The sequence below is a fragment of the Canis lupus genome, chromosome 8 (assembly GCF_048164855.1).
Source record: "Canis lupus baileyi chromosome 8, mCanLup2.hap1, whole genome shotgun sequence".
Classification (NCBI taxonomy): Eukaryota; Metazoa; Chordata; class Mammalia; order Carnivora; family Canidae; genus Canis; species Canis lupus.
In genome coordinates, this window is record NC_132845.1 from 53,513,650 (window position 1) to 53,530,950 (window position 17,301).

Consider the following 17,301-nt stretch of genomic DNA (forward strand, 5'->3'; position numbering starts at 1 on the left):
CACAAAATTTTTTCCTTTTTATGGCTGAATAATATTCCACCATATATATCTTTTTTCACATATATCTGACTTCTTTCACTAAGTATAATGCCTTGAAGCTCCATTTGTGTTGTTGCAGATGGTAGGATTCCTTCTTTTTTATGGCTGAGTGATGTTCATTGTATAGATGTCTTTTTTTTAAGTTGTTTCTAGTTAGAGGGTAAATCTGGTCCTATTTGCCCCCATCTAGGCCAGATGGGAAAGCCTTCCATTTCTCTAAAATTTTGTTTTAAATTAGAAATTTTGTATGAAAGAACTGTAGACACTATTTCCTTTTATTTAAGACAGTTACCTTGCATCTTGGCTGGGTTGCTGTCTTAGCTTCATTCAGCACTCATTTAAGATAGAGACACACAATTCCAAATGATTTCTTTTAAAATACCAATGCCTGTTACATAAATAATGCACGTTAAAAAAATGAAACAGACGAAGAAAACAGGCCTGAGCCACTTACTCAGAGATATTTCAACAATTTGATGTATCTTTTTCTTTCTCTGTATGAGTGTTTGCATGTGGACACCGCATATCTATACCTACAAGTTTTGGTGTCATAGGTTACTTAGGTTTTTGTAAACTTTCTCTTTTTTTTAAAAAAAAATTTTTATTTATTTATTCTTGAGAGACATAGAGAGGCAGAGACATAGGCAGAGGGAGAAGTAGGCTCCATGCAGGAAGCCTGATGTGGGACTTGATCCCGGGACTTCGGGATTACAACCGGAGCCAAAGGCAGACACTCAACCGCTGAGCTACCCAGGTGTCCTCTAAACTCTCTTTTCGATTTTTCATTGAAATTTGCTTTAATAGACTGAGTTTTTCGGTGATCCTTAATAAATCTGTTATTTCATGGTTCTGTAGTCTTTTAATTAACATTTTATTTCCTTATTTGGTTCCTTTGCATAATAAAATATACCTGAATCCATTTGTAAGAGTATTAGGAAGACTCAAATAACCAGATACCCTCACATTTATTTGTTTATTCAGGACACAATTTTAAGCACTTCCTATGTAGTAGACAGAGGACACTAAAGCCACAGAGTTTAATATTGAAATAAAAAAATTAAAATATATTACTTTAATAATATAGTAGAAAACATCTGTTTGAATAGTTTCTGGAAACTAGCACCACTACTTTCCCCACCCCCCCACGGTAAAAGCTTTATTTTTTATTTTTTATAAATTTATTTTTTATTGGTGTTCAATTTGCCAACATATAGACTAACACCCAGTGCTCATCCCATCAAGTGCCCCCCTCGGTGCCTGTCACCCAGTCACCCCCACCCCCCGCCCACCTCCCCTTCCACCACCCCTAGTTCGTTTCCCAGAGTTAGGAGTCTTTCATGTTCTGTCTCCCTTTCTGATATTTCCTACTCATTCTTCTCCTTTCCCCTTTATTCCCTTTCACTATTTTTTATATTCCCCAAATGAATGAAACCATATAATGTTTGTCCTTCTCCAGTTGACTTATTTCACTCAGCACAATACCCTCCAGGTCCATCCACATTGAAGCAAATGGTGGGGATTTGTCGTTTCTAATGGCTGAGTAATATTCCATTGTATACATAAACCACATCTTCTTTATCCATTCATCTTTCGATGGACACCGAGGTTCCTTCCACAGTTTGGCTATTGTGGACATTGCTGCTATAAACATCGGGGTGCTGGTGTCCCAGCATTTCATTGCATCTGTATCTTTGGGGTAAATCCCCAACAGTGCAATTGCTGGGTCGTAGGACAGGTCTATTTTTAACTCTTTGAGGAACCTCCACACAGTTTTCAGAGTAGCTGCACCATTTTTTTTTATCCTTTTAAATTAAAATGATCCTTTAAAACTAAATCCTTTTTTAAATTACCCTTTTAAATTAAAACGGTCTTGTAACTTTTTAAAAGTTGTCATTTAAACTCCAGTTAGCATACAGTATTATATTATATGTATATTATATTTTGCCTATATTGTATTAGGTATACAATATAATAATTCAACAGTTCCATATGTCACCCTGTACTCATCATGACAAGTGCACTCCTTAATCCTCACCACCTGTTTCACCCATTCCTTCACCTCCCTCTTCTCTAGTAACCATCAGGGTTGTTCTCTACAATTAAGAGTTTATTTCTTTTTAAAAATATTTTATTTATTTATTCATGAAAGACACAGGTAGAGAGAGAGGCAGAGACACAGGCAGAGGGAGAAGCAGGCTCCATGCAGGGAGCCCGATGCGGGACTTGATCCCTGGTCTTCAGGATCACACCCTGGGCTGAAGGCAGCGCTAAATCGCCGAGCCACCCAGGTTGCCCTAAGAGTTTATTTCTTGATTTCTCTCTCTATCCTTATTTTTATTTTTCCTCTTTTCTTCTTTGTTTTGTTTCTTGAATTCCATGTGAGTGAAATCATATGGTATTTGTCTTTCTCTGACCGACTTACTTCACTTAGCATTTTTTTTGGCCACATTATTAAGATTTTAATTTTTAATTTTTTATTATTATTTTTAATAAATTTATTTTTTATTGGTGTTCAATTTGCCAACATACAGAATAACACCCAGTGCTCATCCTGTCAAGTTCACTTAGCATTTTACTCTCTAGCTCTATCTGTGTCATTGCAAATGGCAAGATTTCATTCTTTTTGATGGCTGAGTAATTTTCCTATACACACACACACATATACACACACACATACCACATTTTCTTTATCCATTCATCAGTCAGTGGACATTTGGGCTGTTTCCGTAATTTGGCTATTATAGAATACTGTTATAAAAATCAAGTGCATGTATTCCTTTGAATTAGTATTTTTATATTCTTTGGGTAAATGCTGGATCATAGGGTAGTTCTATTTTTAACTTTTTTTGTGGAACCTCTATACTGTTTTCCACAGTGGCTGCACCAGTTTGCATTCCTATGAACAGTGCATGAGGGTTTGTTTTTTTTCTCCACTTCTTTACCGACACCTGTTGTTTCTTGTGTTTTTTATTTTAGCCAATCTGACAGGTGTGAGGTGATATCTCACGTAGTTTTGATTTGAATTTCCCTGATGATGAGGGATGTTGAGTATCTTTTCATGTGTCTGTTGGCCATTTGTGCGTCTTCTTTGGAGAAATGTCTGGTTTCATGTCTTCTGCCTATTTTTTGATTGGATTATTTGTTTTTTGGGCATTGAATTTATAAATTCTTTATATATTTTGGATACTATGCTGAATTATAGTTCATGAATCTCACTGCTAAAATTCTGCAAACTTGCCCATTATGTTGTTTGGATTTTAGTGTTCATAGATGAGGACATTGAGGCACAGAGAGGTCAAGGGGTTTGCTCAAGGTTATATTGCTGGTAAGTGGCAGAGTGAGGATTCAAACCTGGGGAATCTGTTTCTCATTCACTGTACCAGAGAAAAGTAGCTTCAGAAATGTGCAGAGGCAGCATGATGGAGTGGGAAGAGCACAGAACAGGGAGCTCCTTCTGTACAGCTTTGGAGAAGCAACTCACTGTCTTTGAGTCTGGCTTTATGATCTGTAAAATTAAAAGGGTTTTTGTAGGTTAGGGATTGGCAAACTTTATCTGTAAACAAAACTAAATAATACATATTTTTTAGGTTTTGCAGGCTATATTACAGCTATCAATTCTATTGGAGAATGAACATAGCCATAGACAGTACAGAAGTAAATGAGCATGGGTGTATGCCAATAAAGCTTTATTTATAAAAGTATAAGGCAGCCTGGATTTAGCCCATTGGCTGTAATTTGCCTGTCCCTACTTTAATCTATAATTGAATTAAAGCATATTTACTTTCCTTTAATAGTTCCTGGAGATATAACATAATAAAAAGAAAGATGGTCTTGTTTTTTGTGTTTTAAATTTTTAATTAAGTATTTCTAGTGTTAGAACTGCAAATGGTAAGTTATCAGGAAGAAGATCTGGACTTAAAATTCCGAGTGGAATCAATAGCACTGCCACTTATTAGGTGGTTGGTTTTAGATTCCTTGACTACTCTGAGACTTGATTTCTATGTAAAATCAGGGTGATAATATTTAACCTATATAAGTTTTTGTGGGAAATAAGTCAGAATATGTTTATGGATGCATTTTGAAAACTATGAACTATTTTTCATGACATTTGGTTTGTGTTAACTTCCTACAGGAGTACCAGCTCATGATAGGACTCAGTAATGCTATGCTCTGGGCTTCCTATTTTGTCTCATTCTTTTTGATGTTTGTAATTATCACCTGTTTACTGTGCATGATTTTATTTGTCAAGGCAAGTATGTATTTGAATACAGCATGCTGCAGCTAAACTTCAAGGGGAATAAGATAACTGTGGGTGTGGGCTGAGTGGGTTTTAGGTTGCAAAGAAATATATATGTTTTTTATTCAATCCCCTTGAAATTCAGAAGCTGCTCAGTTTATTAGTACATAAAACCATAGATCTAGATGGGCAGCCCTTCCATGAGAAAAAGGTTATTTAACTTTGCATATCTCTGAACAGTGACCCATTTCACTAGGGCCACTCAAGTGTTAAGGGTATTTTCTTTTGCCTCCCTTGTTTATCTGTGACACCTCTTATATTATGACTAAACTGGCATCCTGGTTGTTTTGTTAGATTGTACCTGAAGTAGTCTTCCAGTACAGTGACCCATCTCTCGTCTTCGTGTTTTTCCTGTGCTTTGTCGTTTCCTCTATATCCTTTGGCTTTCTGATTTCCACATTATTCAATACAGGTGAGTCTAAGACTCCTCCCATGACAGATTCTCAGCATTTCAGTTGACTTTAAAGAGGATTTCATTTAGGAGCTCTTTCTAAACTTCAACTACCACCTCATATTCAGCCTCTACTTATTACACTCTAACAAAAAAGACAGATATCATATGCATGTAAAATGATTTGAGGGGAAGAGCAAAGATCAGGGAAAATCAGTATAGCATAGGGTGCCTGTAAAAAGAGGATAAAAACCTACATAAGATCACATGTGACAAGAAGGTGTCAACTAAAGTAGCGTCATGTGGAAATATTCATTCACTCACTTGCTCTTGAAAGTGTTTGGATCACTCATCACATGCCTGGGACCATGTTGAATATGCAAAAAGCGTGTGCAAATCAACTTCCTAACCTTTGCATTCTCACATATGAGAGGGATGTATGACTGGATAAATTCAGACTGGACTAAGGGAATTTGTACTTCTCCAGTGGTCATTTTCTGTTACTTACCATTCATTAAAAAAAGAAGTATATATATTTTTTCAGACAACAAATTTTCATCACTTTGACGTTTATATCTTTCATACTTGCTGAATAATTAGAGTATTACCTTCTCTTGGTCATTTAAGACACCAGGTACTATAAAAAATTTGCTTTATGGTAAACTTTACATTTCGTTGGTATTTTTATTGTTTTCAGCAATAACACTGCTACCAGTTGGTTGGTTCTTACAAAGTAGAGAGTCATACCTACTACCTATCATGAAGTATAGTAAAACTATGAGTGGAGAATCATTATGTCAAAGTCAAGCTGAAGGTAACATGCTGAGGGGTAAAGTATACAAATGCCAAGGAGAGACTCTTTGGCCAAAACAACTATGATGCTGATGAAATATTTTTAAAAATTATTTCTGTTTATAAACATTGCTGAGGTGGCACAAAGTCCAAAAGTTAGGTGGGAGGTGATTAAAAGCCAAAGCTAGCTTTTTTGTTGGGATTTTCTTTTGAGCACCAGAGATTTTGGTATTTTCTTCTGATAGCAATTCAGAGACCTCAGGTAAGCCTGGAGAACATGCCAAAGGTGGATTATTTAACAGGACACTTTGAATAAAGGTAAAACTTCAAAGAGCTCCTCTTGCTGTGTAAGTGAATGAGAAACAAAGGTACCACACAGAAGGAACAGTAAATTCTTATTTTGCTTAAATTCACCAATGTATTAAGATTGTGGTTTATGTGAGAATGGCATCAGTGAATACAATCAGCAGGAATAAATTACACGTTTTAATAGGAGATTGGTGAGTTATATAAAATTTTATATTTTGGAAGTTATGGAAGTGCTACCATTCTATTTTTTTTCTACAGGTGCTTTTCCATATCTGTTTTTTAAAATTATAAGTCCTTTAAATTTTTTCATGGTATGAAATAGATAACAAATGCAAGAGTGTTTTTACAGTGTTCATAATAATAAAATGAATACCCCGGTGCTCATCCAAGTACTCAACATACCACATTGGAAAACAGAAATTGCTAGTATCTAAGGAATGCTTTAGGTGCTCCTTTCTGATTATAACCACTATTCTGATTTACTTTTCTTTACAGATTTGCTTTTTTTTTTGCCACTTATATATATCTATTATTAGCTAATGTATTGCTTAGTTTTATTAATGAAATTATACTGTATAATTTGGATACAGCATGGTGTTATGATTTAGGCTTTATATAGTTGTAATTTCATTTTTACTGTTGTATGGTATTCTCTTTTTTTGTATGGAATTCTCTTGTACAGTTATCAGTTTTATGTTTGATAGGTATGTGGGTTGTTTCTAGTTATTGTTATGAATAATATTGATGTGAACATTCTTGTATATGTCAGTTGGTAGAGATATACAAGGATATTTCTGGGGTGTATAATTAGGAGTGGAATATCTTACTCAGGTAGGGTATGTGAGCAGGTTACTTAACTAGGTTATGTCAAACTGTTTCCAAAGTGGTTGTATAATTTCAAATCCCTCCTAGCAGTAAGTATGTATCGCTACTGTTTCAGACTTGTAAAATTTGTATCATATTTGAGGTGTGAAAGGCATCTCATAGTACTTTTAATTTGTAATTTCCTGGTAATTATTGATTCTGATCATATTTTTTTATAAATTTATTTTTTTATTGATGTTCAATTTGCCAACATATAGAATAACACGCTCATCCCATCAAGTGCCCCCCTCAGTGCCCATCACCCAGTCCCCCCACCCCCGCCCACCTCCCCTTCCACCACCCAGAGTTAGGAGTCTCTCATGTTCTGTCTCCCTTTCTGGTATTTCCCAACATTTTTTCTCCTTTCCCCTTTATTCCCTTTCACTATTTTTTATATTCCCCAAATGAATGAGACCATATAATGTTTGTCCTTCTCTGATTGACTAATTTCACTCAGCACAATACCCTCCAGTTCCATCCACGTCGAAGCAGATGGGGGGTATTTGTCATTTCTAATGGCTGAGTAATATTCCATTGTATACATATACCACATCTTCTTTATCCATTGTCTTTCGATGGACACCGAGGCTCCTTCCACAGTTTGGCTATTGTGGACATTGCTGCTATAAACATTGAGGTGCATATAAACATGCAGGTGTCCCGGCGTTTCACTGCATCTGTATCTTTGGGGTAAATCCCCAGCAGTGCAATTGCTGGGTCGGGCAGGTCTATTTTTAACTCTTTGAGGAACCTCCACACAGTTTTCCAGAGTGGCTGTACCAGTTCACATTCCCACCAACAGTGCAGGACGGTTCCCCTTTCTCCACATCCTCTCCAACATTTGTGGTTTCCTGCCTTGTTAATTTTCCCCATTCTCACTGGTGTGAGGCGGTATCTCATTGTGGTTTTGATTTGTATTTCCCTAATGGCCAGTAATGCAGAGCATTTTCTTATGTGCTTTTTGGCCATGTCTGTCTTCCCTGTGAGATTTCTGTTCGTGTCTTTTGCTCATTTCATGATTGGATTGTGTGTTGCTTTGCTGTTGAGTTTAATAAGTTCTTTATAGATCTTGGATACTAGCCCTTTATCTAATAGGTCATTTGCAAATATCTTCTCCCATTCTGTAGGTTGTCTTTTAGTTTTGTTGACTGTTTCTTTTGCTGTGCAAAAGCTTCTTATCTTGATGAAGTCCCAATAGTTCATTTTTGCTTTTGTTTCTCTTGCCTTCATGGATGTATCTTGCAAAGAAGTTACTGTGGCCAAGTTCAAAAAGAGTGTTGCCTGATGCTGATCATATTTTTAGGTTAATAAGAACTGTATGTTTTTCTCTATAAAATGCCTGTTTATATCTTTTTACATATTTTTACATCTTTATAAAAGTATAATATATATATTATAAAACTCACCCACTAGTAGATTTTTCAAGTTACGCAACCATTACCAAATCTCATTTTAGAAACTCTCTATCACTCTCAAAATTTCCCTTGAGCTAATTTCTCATTCTTGTCTCTCTAGTATAAGGCAACAACTCCTGCTTTCTCTATATATCAGTTTGACCTATCCGGACATTTGGTATGTATGGGTAAAATATGGAGTCTTCTAAAATATCTAGTCTAGTTCCTTTTACTTGCTCTAGCATGTATCAGTCTTTCCTTTCTGCTAATTGCTGAATAATATTTCCTTATATGGATATGCATTTTTTTATCCATCTAAGGGTTGAAGGACATTTAAATTGTTTGCAGTATTTTTGGCCATTATGAATAACACTGTTATGACTATTTACATACAGGTCTTTGTGTGGACATATGTTTTTAGTTCTCCTGGAAATGGAATGGTTGGATTGTGAGATAAATTTATATTTAACTTTTAAAGAACTTTCCCAAATTTTTTCCAGTGTGACTATACAACTTTATATTTATCCCCACTAGCAATGAATAAGGGTTCCTATTTCACCACATCCTGTCCTTTTGCCCCCCTTTAATTTAATATAATTTAATTTAATATTCCAGTATAGTTAACATACTGTGCTCTGTTAGTTTCCGGTGTATGATACGGTGATTCAGCAATTCCACACAACACCCAGTGCTCATCACAGTGAGTGCACTACTTAATTCCCATTACCTATTTCACCCATCTCCACACCCCTCCAACCTCCCCTCTGGTAGCTATCAGTTTGTTCTGTATAGTTCAGAGTCTGTTTTTTGGTTTGCCTCTCTCTCTTTTTTCCCCTCATCTCATTTGTTTTGCTTGTTGATTTGTTTGTTAAGTAGACTCCATGCTGGGCGGGGCCTGAACTCAGGACCCTAAGATCAAGAGTTGGATGCTCAACCAACTATGCCATCCAGGTGGCCCTCATATGTTTTGTTTCTTAAGTGAAATGAGTGAAATCATACAGTATTTGACACATATGAGTGAAATCATACAGTATTTGACTTTCTCTGACATATTTCGCTTAGCATAATACTCTCTAGCCTGGAAGTTCCTCACAAAGTTAAAAACAGAACTATGAATCAGTAATTGCACTACTAGGTATTTACCCAAAGAATACAAAAATATTAATTCAAAAGTATGTTTGCACCCTGATGTTTATATCAACATTATCCAACAATAACCAAATTATGGTAACAGCCCAAGTATCCATCGACTGATGAATGGGTAAAGAAAGTGTGATGTACACACACACATACACACACACACACACAGGAATAATAGCCACAAAAAAGAATGAAGTCTTGGGGAATGTTTTTAACACACAGCACTGTCCCAGAGGGTGAACTGACATGTTAACTTAATCATCCTTTTAAAGGCCCTCTCTCTAAATGTAGCCACATTCTGAGGTACTGGAGGTTAGGGCTTTAACATAAGAATATTCAGATGGTAGACACAATCCAACCTGGTATTCCTACTAATTTTTTTTTACTTAATGTAAAATATTGCATATAAAAATTTTAGAAATAATATGAGTTTTTGGATGACTTTTTTTTCCTGCAGAGAGGATTTAATTTTAAATCCATCAGTCATTTAGGTATGGGGCTCTAGCGCCCCTAGGTTAGGGGTTTGATAATAATCTAATAAGGATTTTAGGTGATTGAAAATGTTCTATTTCTGGTACACTTGTACTTTAGATGTAGCTTTTCAGGGCCCTAAGTAAAAGTTTGAGCTTCTTTTCTTTACTAGCATGTATTAATTTCTTATGCCCTTGAGTTCTCTTCTTACCTTGATTTTGGCCCTACAAATTGTCCTTGCCTGGTAGCTCTCTGTCCTTATCATACTTAAAAAGTAATACTTTAATATACAAATAAATAAATAAACAAGCAAACAAACTTAAAAAAATAATTTGTCTAGATTTTTCCATCATCATTAAAAGAGTTGATCTGAAATAATGCAATTCCCATGATACATTGCATTCTAATCCAGATGCTTCTCTATTACACTGACTTTTTTCTCCATCTTTTTAATGTACTGTTTCATAAAGTATTATAATTAAGTATTCAAAGTGTCATAAATAAGACTGGAAATATGTCTATAACCTCTGTCAACTTTTTCAGGCTTCATCTTCCAAAATTCCAAAATAAATGGAAATAGTGTAGGTGTATTTGTATGACATAATTAGTGGTGGTGTACATCTAGAGATTGTTAGGCTGAGTAGTCATGAATAAAAATGAAAGGAAGTTTTTATAAACATAAAGATAAGTCCTTTTTTAGATGAGTAAATATCCACAATCATTAGTGTAAGAAGGAGGATAAATTCCAGAAAAGTTTATTCCTTGTGCCATTCATTAATTCACTCATTCATTTAAGCAAAATATTTATTGAGAACCTGTCTGTATTCAGCAGTTCTAGATGTTTGTGATACAGTGGTTGGTGGTAACAAAGCCATTTTCTCTTCTTTTGTAGGGTCTACATTTAGACCTAAATTTTAGAGCTTTTTTGTAATAAGATGAGGATATTTCTGCATCAAGTTTTTGTAGTTTATGTGAACTGACTCTATATTTTCCTTCTTTTCAGCTACTTTGGCTGTTTCTTTTGGAGGTTTCTTCTATTTTGTCACCTTTTTTCTATATGTATTCGTGAGCACCGCGTATGAATATATGACCCTCACTGAGAAGCTGGCTTTCTGTCTCTGTTCAAATGTTGCAGTAGCGTTGGGGATTGATTTTATATGCAGGATGGAAATGAAGCGTGAGTCTTTCCTTTGTAAAACTGACTTTGATGATTAGATTCCCAGGAAGAAAAGGCATGCGATATGGGGTTGCCAAAGGAGTGGATGGGACAGTGAGTGAAAGATGATTGTAGTGTTTCTTAAATATTTTTCTGGATTATAGTAATTTATCATAAAAATTATATCTCTGTTATATATATATGTTTGTGTATATATGTATATACACTATATATATACCTGTATGTACATGAAAATATATATGCAGATATTTATTTATGTATATATGTGTTTGCATGTCTTTATTATATCTGTGGGCTTGTTTTGGGAGACAGTTTTGCCACCTAGGGGATATTGGCAATGCCTGGAGATATTTTTTTGTTTTTGATTATAGTATCTGGTGGAGGACTGCTACTGAATATCATACAAAGTACAGAACATTCCCTGAAACAGAGGTATCCAGGTTCAAATGTCAGTAATGTCAAGGTTGAGACACCTAGCTAATACCCATATTTTAACATCTGTGATGTCACACTGTTGCATCTAATTCCTATCTAATATCAAGAGTTCCTTCTACCTTTTCCCTATCCATATATATACCACCTCCCTGTCCAACCATGAGAAATGTGGCCCCCCACCATTATCAGTATAATTAAGCATTTGTTCAGTTTTGCACTACTCCAAAAATAGGTAGGGAAATGTTCATCCATACCACTGTAAGCAAAAAACATATTAAATATGGTAATTATTTGTAATTCTACATTTAGTCTGAGGCTGTGTAGTCAAAGTACTAGGTTAAAAAATTATTTGGGTTAGTACTTTTTTTTTTACTTTCAGTTTAGTTATTCATTTGAAATATAAGTAGGTACATTTGTTTCTGTTTGTATCCCATTTTTCATTCCAACACCATTGTTTGTATAATATAAATTTCTGAGTATATAAAACATTAACACAATATTTAGAAAGTAAAAACTGTAAAAAAAAAAGCAATAGTTAGATAAGAATCATTCCCTCTTCTTACCAATACCTCTCTTTTTAAAATTTTTTTTATTGGACTTCAATTTGCCAACATCTAGCATAACACCCAGTGCTCATCTCACCAAGTGCCCCCCTTAGTGCCCATCACCCAGTCACCCCAACCCCCCACCCACCACCCTTTCCACTACCCAAAGTTCATTTCCCAAAAGTTCATTTCCCAAAGTTAGGTGTCTCTCATGTTTTGTCACCCTCACTGATATTTTCACTCATTTTCTCTCCTTTCCCTTTATTCCCCTTCATAATTTTTATATTCCCCAAATGAATGAGACCATATAATGTTTGTCCTTCAAACATTCAGCATAATACCCTCCAGTTCCATCCACGTTGAAGCAAATGGTGGGGATTTGTCGTTTCTAATGGCTGAGTAATACTCCATTGTATACATAGACCACATCTTCTTTATCCATTCATCTTTCAATGGACACTGAGGCTTCTTCCACAGTTTGGCTATTGTGGACATGGCTGCTATAAACATCGGGGTGCAGATGTCCTGCTGTTTCACTGCATCTGTATCTTTGGGGTAAATCCCCAGCAGTGCAATTGCTGGGTCATAGGGCAGATCTATTTTTAACTCTTTGAGGAACCTCCACACAGCTTTCCAGAGTGGCTGTACCAGTTCACATTCCCACCAACAGTGCAGGACGGTTCCCCTTTCTCCACATCCTCTCCAACATTTGTGGTTTCCTGCCTTGTTAATTTTCCCCATTCTCACTGGTGTGAGGCGGTATCTCATTGTGGTTTTGATTTGTATTTCCCTGATGGCCAGTGATGCGGAACATTTTCTCATGTGCCTGTTGGCCATGTCTATGTCTTCCTCTGTGAAATTTCTGTTCATGTCTTTTGTCCATTTCATGATTGGGTTGTTTGTTCCTTTGCTGTTGAGTTTAATAAATTTTTTATAGATTTTGGATACTAGCCCCTTATCTGATAGGTCATTTGCAAATATCTTCTCCCATTCTGTAGGTTGTCTTTTAGTTTTGTTGACTGTTTCTTTGGCTGTGCAGAAGCTTTTTTCTTGATGAAGTCCCAATAATTCATTTTTGCTTTTGTTTCTTTTGCCTTCATGGATGTATCTTGCAAGAAGTTGCTGTGGCGGGAGGCGGGGTAAGATGGCAGAAGAGTAGGGTTCCCAAGTCACCTGTCCCCACCAACTTACCTAGATAACTTTCAAATCAGCCTGAAAACATATGAATTCGCTCTGAGATTTAAAGAGAGAACAGCTGGAATGCTACAGTGAGAAGAGTTTGCGCTTCTATCAAGGTAGGAAGAGGGGAAAAAAAGGAAATAAAAAAGCATCCAAGGGGGAGGGGCCCCACAAGGACCCGGGCTAAGGCCGGTATGGAGAGCCTCCAGGACAGGAAAGCCCAGTCCCTGAGAAGCAGGGCTTTACCAATCTTCCCAGAGGGAAAGGCGCTCCTAGGGAGCTCGGGCAGGATCCCAGGAGGGCCAGGGATGCCCTCAGGCTCCCAGGGGCACTAACAGGAACTGCACCCCAGGGAGAGCACGCCACACACCGCGGGCCAAGCTCCCTAAAGGCCTGGAGCGCACACCCCGTGGGGCCCAGGGAGCAGCTCTGGTGGCTCAGGTTGTGCCTTCACACTGAGGGGTGTTTGCAGTCCCAGGAGCGTGATTCCAGCAGTGCAGGCCCCACAGCCTGGGCGCTGGGGCCACGGCCCAGGATGCGGCACTCCCCCGAGGACAGGCATAGGCCTGGAGGACACAGGACAGCAAGGTCCCTCCTGCCGCCTAGGCAGCCCCAAGCTGTGCAGATCGGCGCCCCCTGCCCCTGGAGCATCCAGGCCCCTGTGGACTGGGAACGGTGGTAGTTACTGTGGGAGCTGACTCCAGAGATGGAGAGCTGGCCGCCACCACTGTTGTTCCTTCTGGTGTCACCTTGTACCTGGGACTGATCAGGGGCCTCACAGGATAAACAGCTCCCACTGAGCCTTGCACCTGGCAGGGGGCTGGGCAGCTCCCCCAGATGCACACCCCTGAGAATCACCACAGCAGGCCCCTACCCCAGAAGACCAGCTGGAAGGACAGGGGATGAGCAAGTTATTGACCAAGCAGCACTGGAAAGTTCCAGGGGAAGTCGAAGGATTTACAGTATATAGAATCAGAGGATACTCCCCCTTGTTTTTTCTTTTGTTTCCCCCACCCCTTTTTTTTCCCTCTCTTTTTCTCCTTTTTCCAGTACAACTTGTTTTTGGCCACTCTGCACTGAGCAAAATGACTAGAAGGAAACACTCACCTCAAAAGAAAGAATCAGAAATAGTCCTCTCCCACAGAGTTACAAAATTTGGATTACAATTCAGTGTCAGAAAGCCAATTCAGAAGCACTATTATAAAGCTAGTAGTGGCTCTAGAAAAAAGCATAAAGGATTCAAGAGACTTCATGACTGCAGAATTTAAATCTAATCAGGCCAAAATTAAAAATCAATTAAATGAGATGCAATCCAAACTGGAGGTCCTAATGATGGTTAACAAGGTAGAAGAACGAGTGAGTGACATAGAAGACAAGTTGATGGCAAGGAAGGAAAATGAGGAAAAAAGAGACAAACAAAAGATCATGAGTATGGGTTAAGGGAAATAAGTGACAGCCTCAGAAGGAAAAATCTAGGTTTAATTGGGGTTCCCGAGGGCGCCGAAAGGGACAGAGGTCCAGAAACTGTATTTGAACAAATCATAGCTGAGAACTTCCCTAACTTGGGAAGGGAAACAGGCATTCAGATCCAGGAGATAGAGAGATACTCCCCTTAAAATCAATAAAAACTGCTCAACACCTTGACATTTAATAGTGAAACTTGCAAATTCCAGAGATAAAGAGAAGGTCCTTAAAGCATCAAGAGATAAAAAAATCCATAACCTTTATGGGGAGAAGTATTAGGTTAACAGCAGACCTCTCCACAGAGACCTGGCAGGCCAGAAAGGGCTGGCAAGATATATTCAGGGTCCTATATTAGAAGAACATGTAGCCAAGACTACTTTATCCAGCAAGGCTGTCATTCAGAATAGAAGGAGAGATAAAGAGCTTCCAAGATAGGCAGAACCTGAAAGAATATGTGACCACCAAACCAGCTCTGCAAGAAATATTAAGGGGGACCCTGTAAAAGAAAGAGGAAGTCCAAGGAAACAATCCACAAAAACAGGGACTGAATAGGTATTATGATGAAAATAAATTCATCTTTCTCTCTTTTTTAAAGATTTTATTTATTTATTCATAGACACACACACACACATACACACACACACACAGAGAGAGAGAGAGAGAGAGAGATAGAGGCAGAGACACAGGCAGAGGGAGAATCTAGCTCCCTGCAGGGAGCCCAACGTGGGACTGGATCCTGGGTCTCCAGGATCACACCCTGGGCTGCAGGCGGTGCCAAACTGCTGCGCCACCAGAGCTGCCCTAAATTCATATCTTTCAATAGTAACTCTGAAGGTGAACAGGCTTAATGACCCCCAAAAAGGACACAGTGTTTCAGACTGTATAAAAAAGAAAGACCCATCTATTTGCTGTTTATAAGAGACTCATTTTAGACATAAGGACACCTACAGCCTGAAAATAAAAGGTTGGAGAACCATTTACCACTCAAACGGTCCTCAAAAGAAAGCAGGGGTAGCCATCCTTATATCAGATAAATTAAAGTTTATCCCAAAGACTGTAGTGAGAGATGAAGAGGGACACTATATCATACTTAAAGGATCTATCCAACAAGATGACTTAACAATCATGAATATTTATGCCCCGAATGTGTTAACTGCCAAGTATCTCAATCAATTAATAACTGAAGTACATACTTAGATAACATACTTAGATAATAATACACTTATACTTGGAGATTCGAATACAGCACTTTCTGCGTTCGATAGATCTTCTAAGCACAACATCTCCAAAGAAAAAAGAGCTTTAAATGATACACTGGACCAGATGGATTTCACAGATATTTACAGAACTTTACATCCAAACGCAACTGAATACACATTCTTCTCAAGTGCACATGGAACTTTCTCCAGAATAAACCACATACTGGGTCACAAATTAGGTCTGAGCCGATACCGAAGATTGGGATCATCCCCTGCATATTTTCAGACCATAATGCTTTGAAACTAGAACTAAATCACAAAGAGAAGTTTGGAAGGATTTCAAACATGAGGAGGTTAAGGACCATCCTGCTAAAAGATGAAAGGGTCAACAGGGAATTAGGGAAGAATTTAAAAGATTCATGGAAACTAATGAGAATGAAGATACAACCATTCAAAATCTTTGGGATGCAGCAAAAGCAGTCCTGAGGGGGAAATACATCGCAATACAAGCATCCATCCAAAAACTGGAAAGAACTCAAATACAAAATCTAACCTTATAACTAAAGGAGCTGGAGAAAAAAACAGCAAATAGGTCCTACACCCAGCAGAAGAAGAGAATTAATAAAGATTCGAGCAGAACACAATGAAATAGAGACCAGAAGAACTGTGGAACAGAATAACAAAACCAGGAGTTGGTTCTTTGAAAGAATTAAGAAGATAGATAAACCATTAGCTAGCTTTATTAAAAAGAAGAGAAAAAAGACTCAATTAATAAAATTATGAATGAGAAAGGAGAGATCACCACCAATACCATGGAAATACGAACGATTTTAAAAACTTATTGTGAGGAGCTATACGCCAAAAAATTAAGCAATCTAGAAGAAATGGACACATTTCTGGAAAACCACAAACTACCAAAACTGGAACAGGAAGAAATGGAAATCCTGAACAGGCCAATAACCAGGGAGGAAATTGAATCAGTCATTAAAAACCTCCCAAGACACTAAAGTCCAGGGCCAGATGTCTTCCTAGGGGAGTTCTACCAAATGTTTAAAGAAAAAACCATACCTTTTCTACTAAAGCTGATCAGAAAGATAGAAAAGATAGAAAAAAAAGATGGAGTACTTCCAAGCTCATTCTCTGAGGCCAGTATCACCTTAATTCCAAAACCAGACAAAGACCCCCACCGAAAAGGAGAATTATAGACCAATATCCCTGATGAACATGGATGAAAAATTCTCAACAAAACACTAGCCAATAGGATCCAACAATACCTTAAGTAGACTATTCACCATGACCAAGTGGGATTTATCCCTGGGATGCAAGGCTGGTTCAACACTCATAAAGTAATCAATGTGATTGATCATATCAGCAAGAGAAGAAACAAGAACCATAGGATCCTCTCAATAGATGCAGAGAACGCATTTGACAAAATACAGCATCCATTCCTGATCAAAACTCTTGGGAGTGTAGGGATAAAGGGAACATTGCTCAGCATCTTAAAAGCCATCTACAAAAAGCCCACAGCAAATATCATTCTCAATGGGGAAACACTGGGAGCCTTTCCCCTAAGATCAGGAACATGACAGAGATGTCCACTCTTAC

General features: G+C 37.7%; 1 protein-coding gene across 18 annotated transcripts in view; it reads left to right on the plus strand.

The window, feature by feature from the left end:
- Positions 1 to 17,301, plus strand: part of LOC140638546 (phospholipid-transporting ATPase ABCA3-like) — a 191,204-nt gene that overhangs the window by 48,371 nt on the left and 125,532 nt on the right. For 10 of the 18 annotated variants that reach the window (XR_012035571.1, XM_072836105.1, XM_072836109.1 and 7 more), the window contains 4 exons: positions 4,172 to 4,288; positions 4,631 to 4,748; positions 5,425 to 5,541; positions 10,701 to 10,874. The exons of 2 other annotated variants lie outside the window; for them this stretch is intronic. Coding sequence is in view for 15 of the 16 variants with exons in the window: in XM_072836105.1 (XP_072692206.1) it covers positions 4,172 to 4,288; positions 4,631 to 4,748; positions 5,425 to 5,541; positions 10,701 to 10,874 (526 nt within the window). In the remaining variant the exon portion in view is untranslated. The remainder of the gene's footprint in view (positions 1 to 4,171; positions 4,289 to 4,630; positions 4,749 to 5,424; positions 5,542 to 10,700; positions 10,875 to 17,301) is intronic. 6 more of the 18 variants (XM_072836103.1, XM_072836102.1, XM_072836107.1 and 3 more) reach the window with 6 other exon arrangements.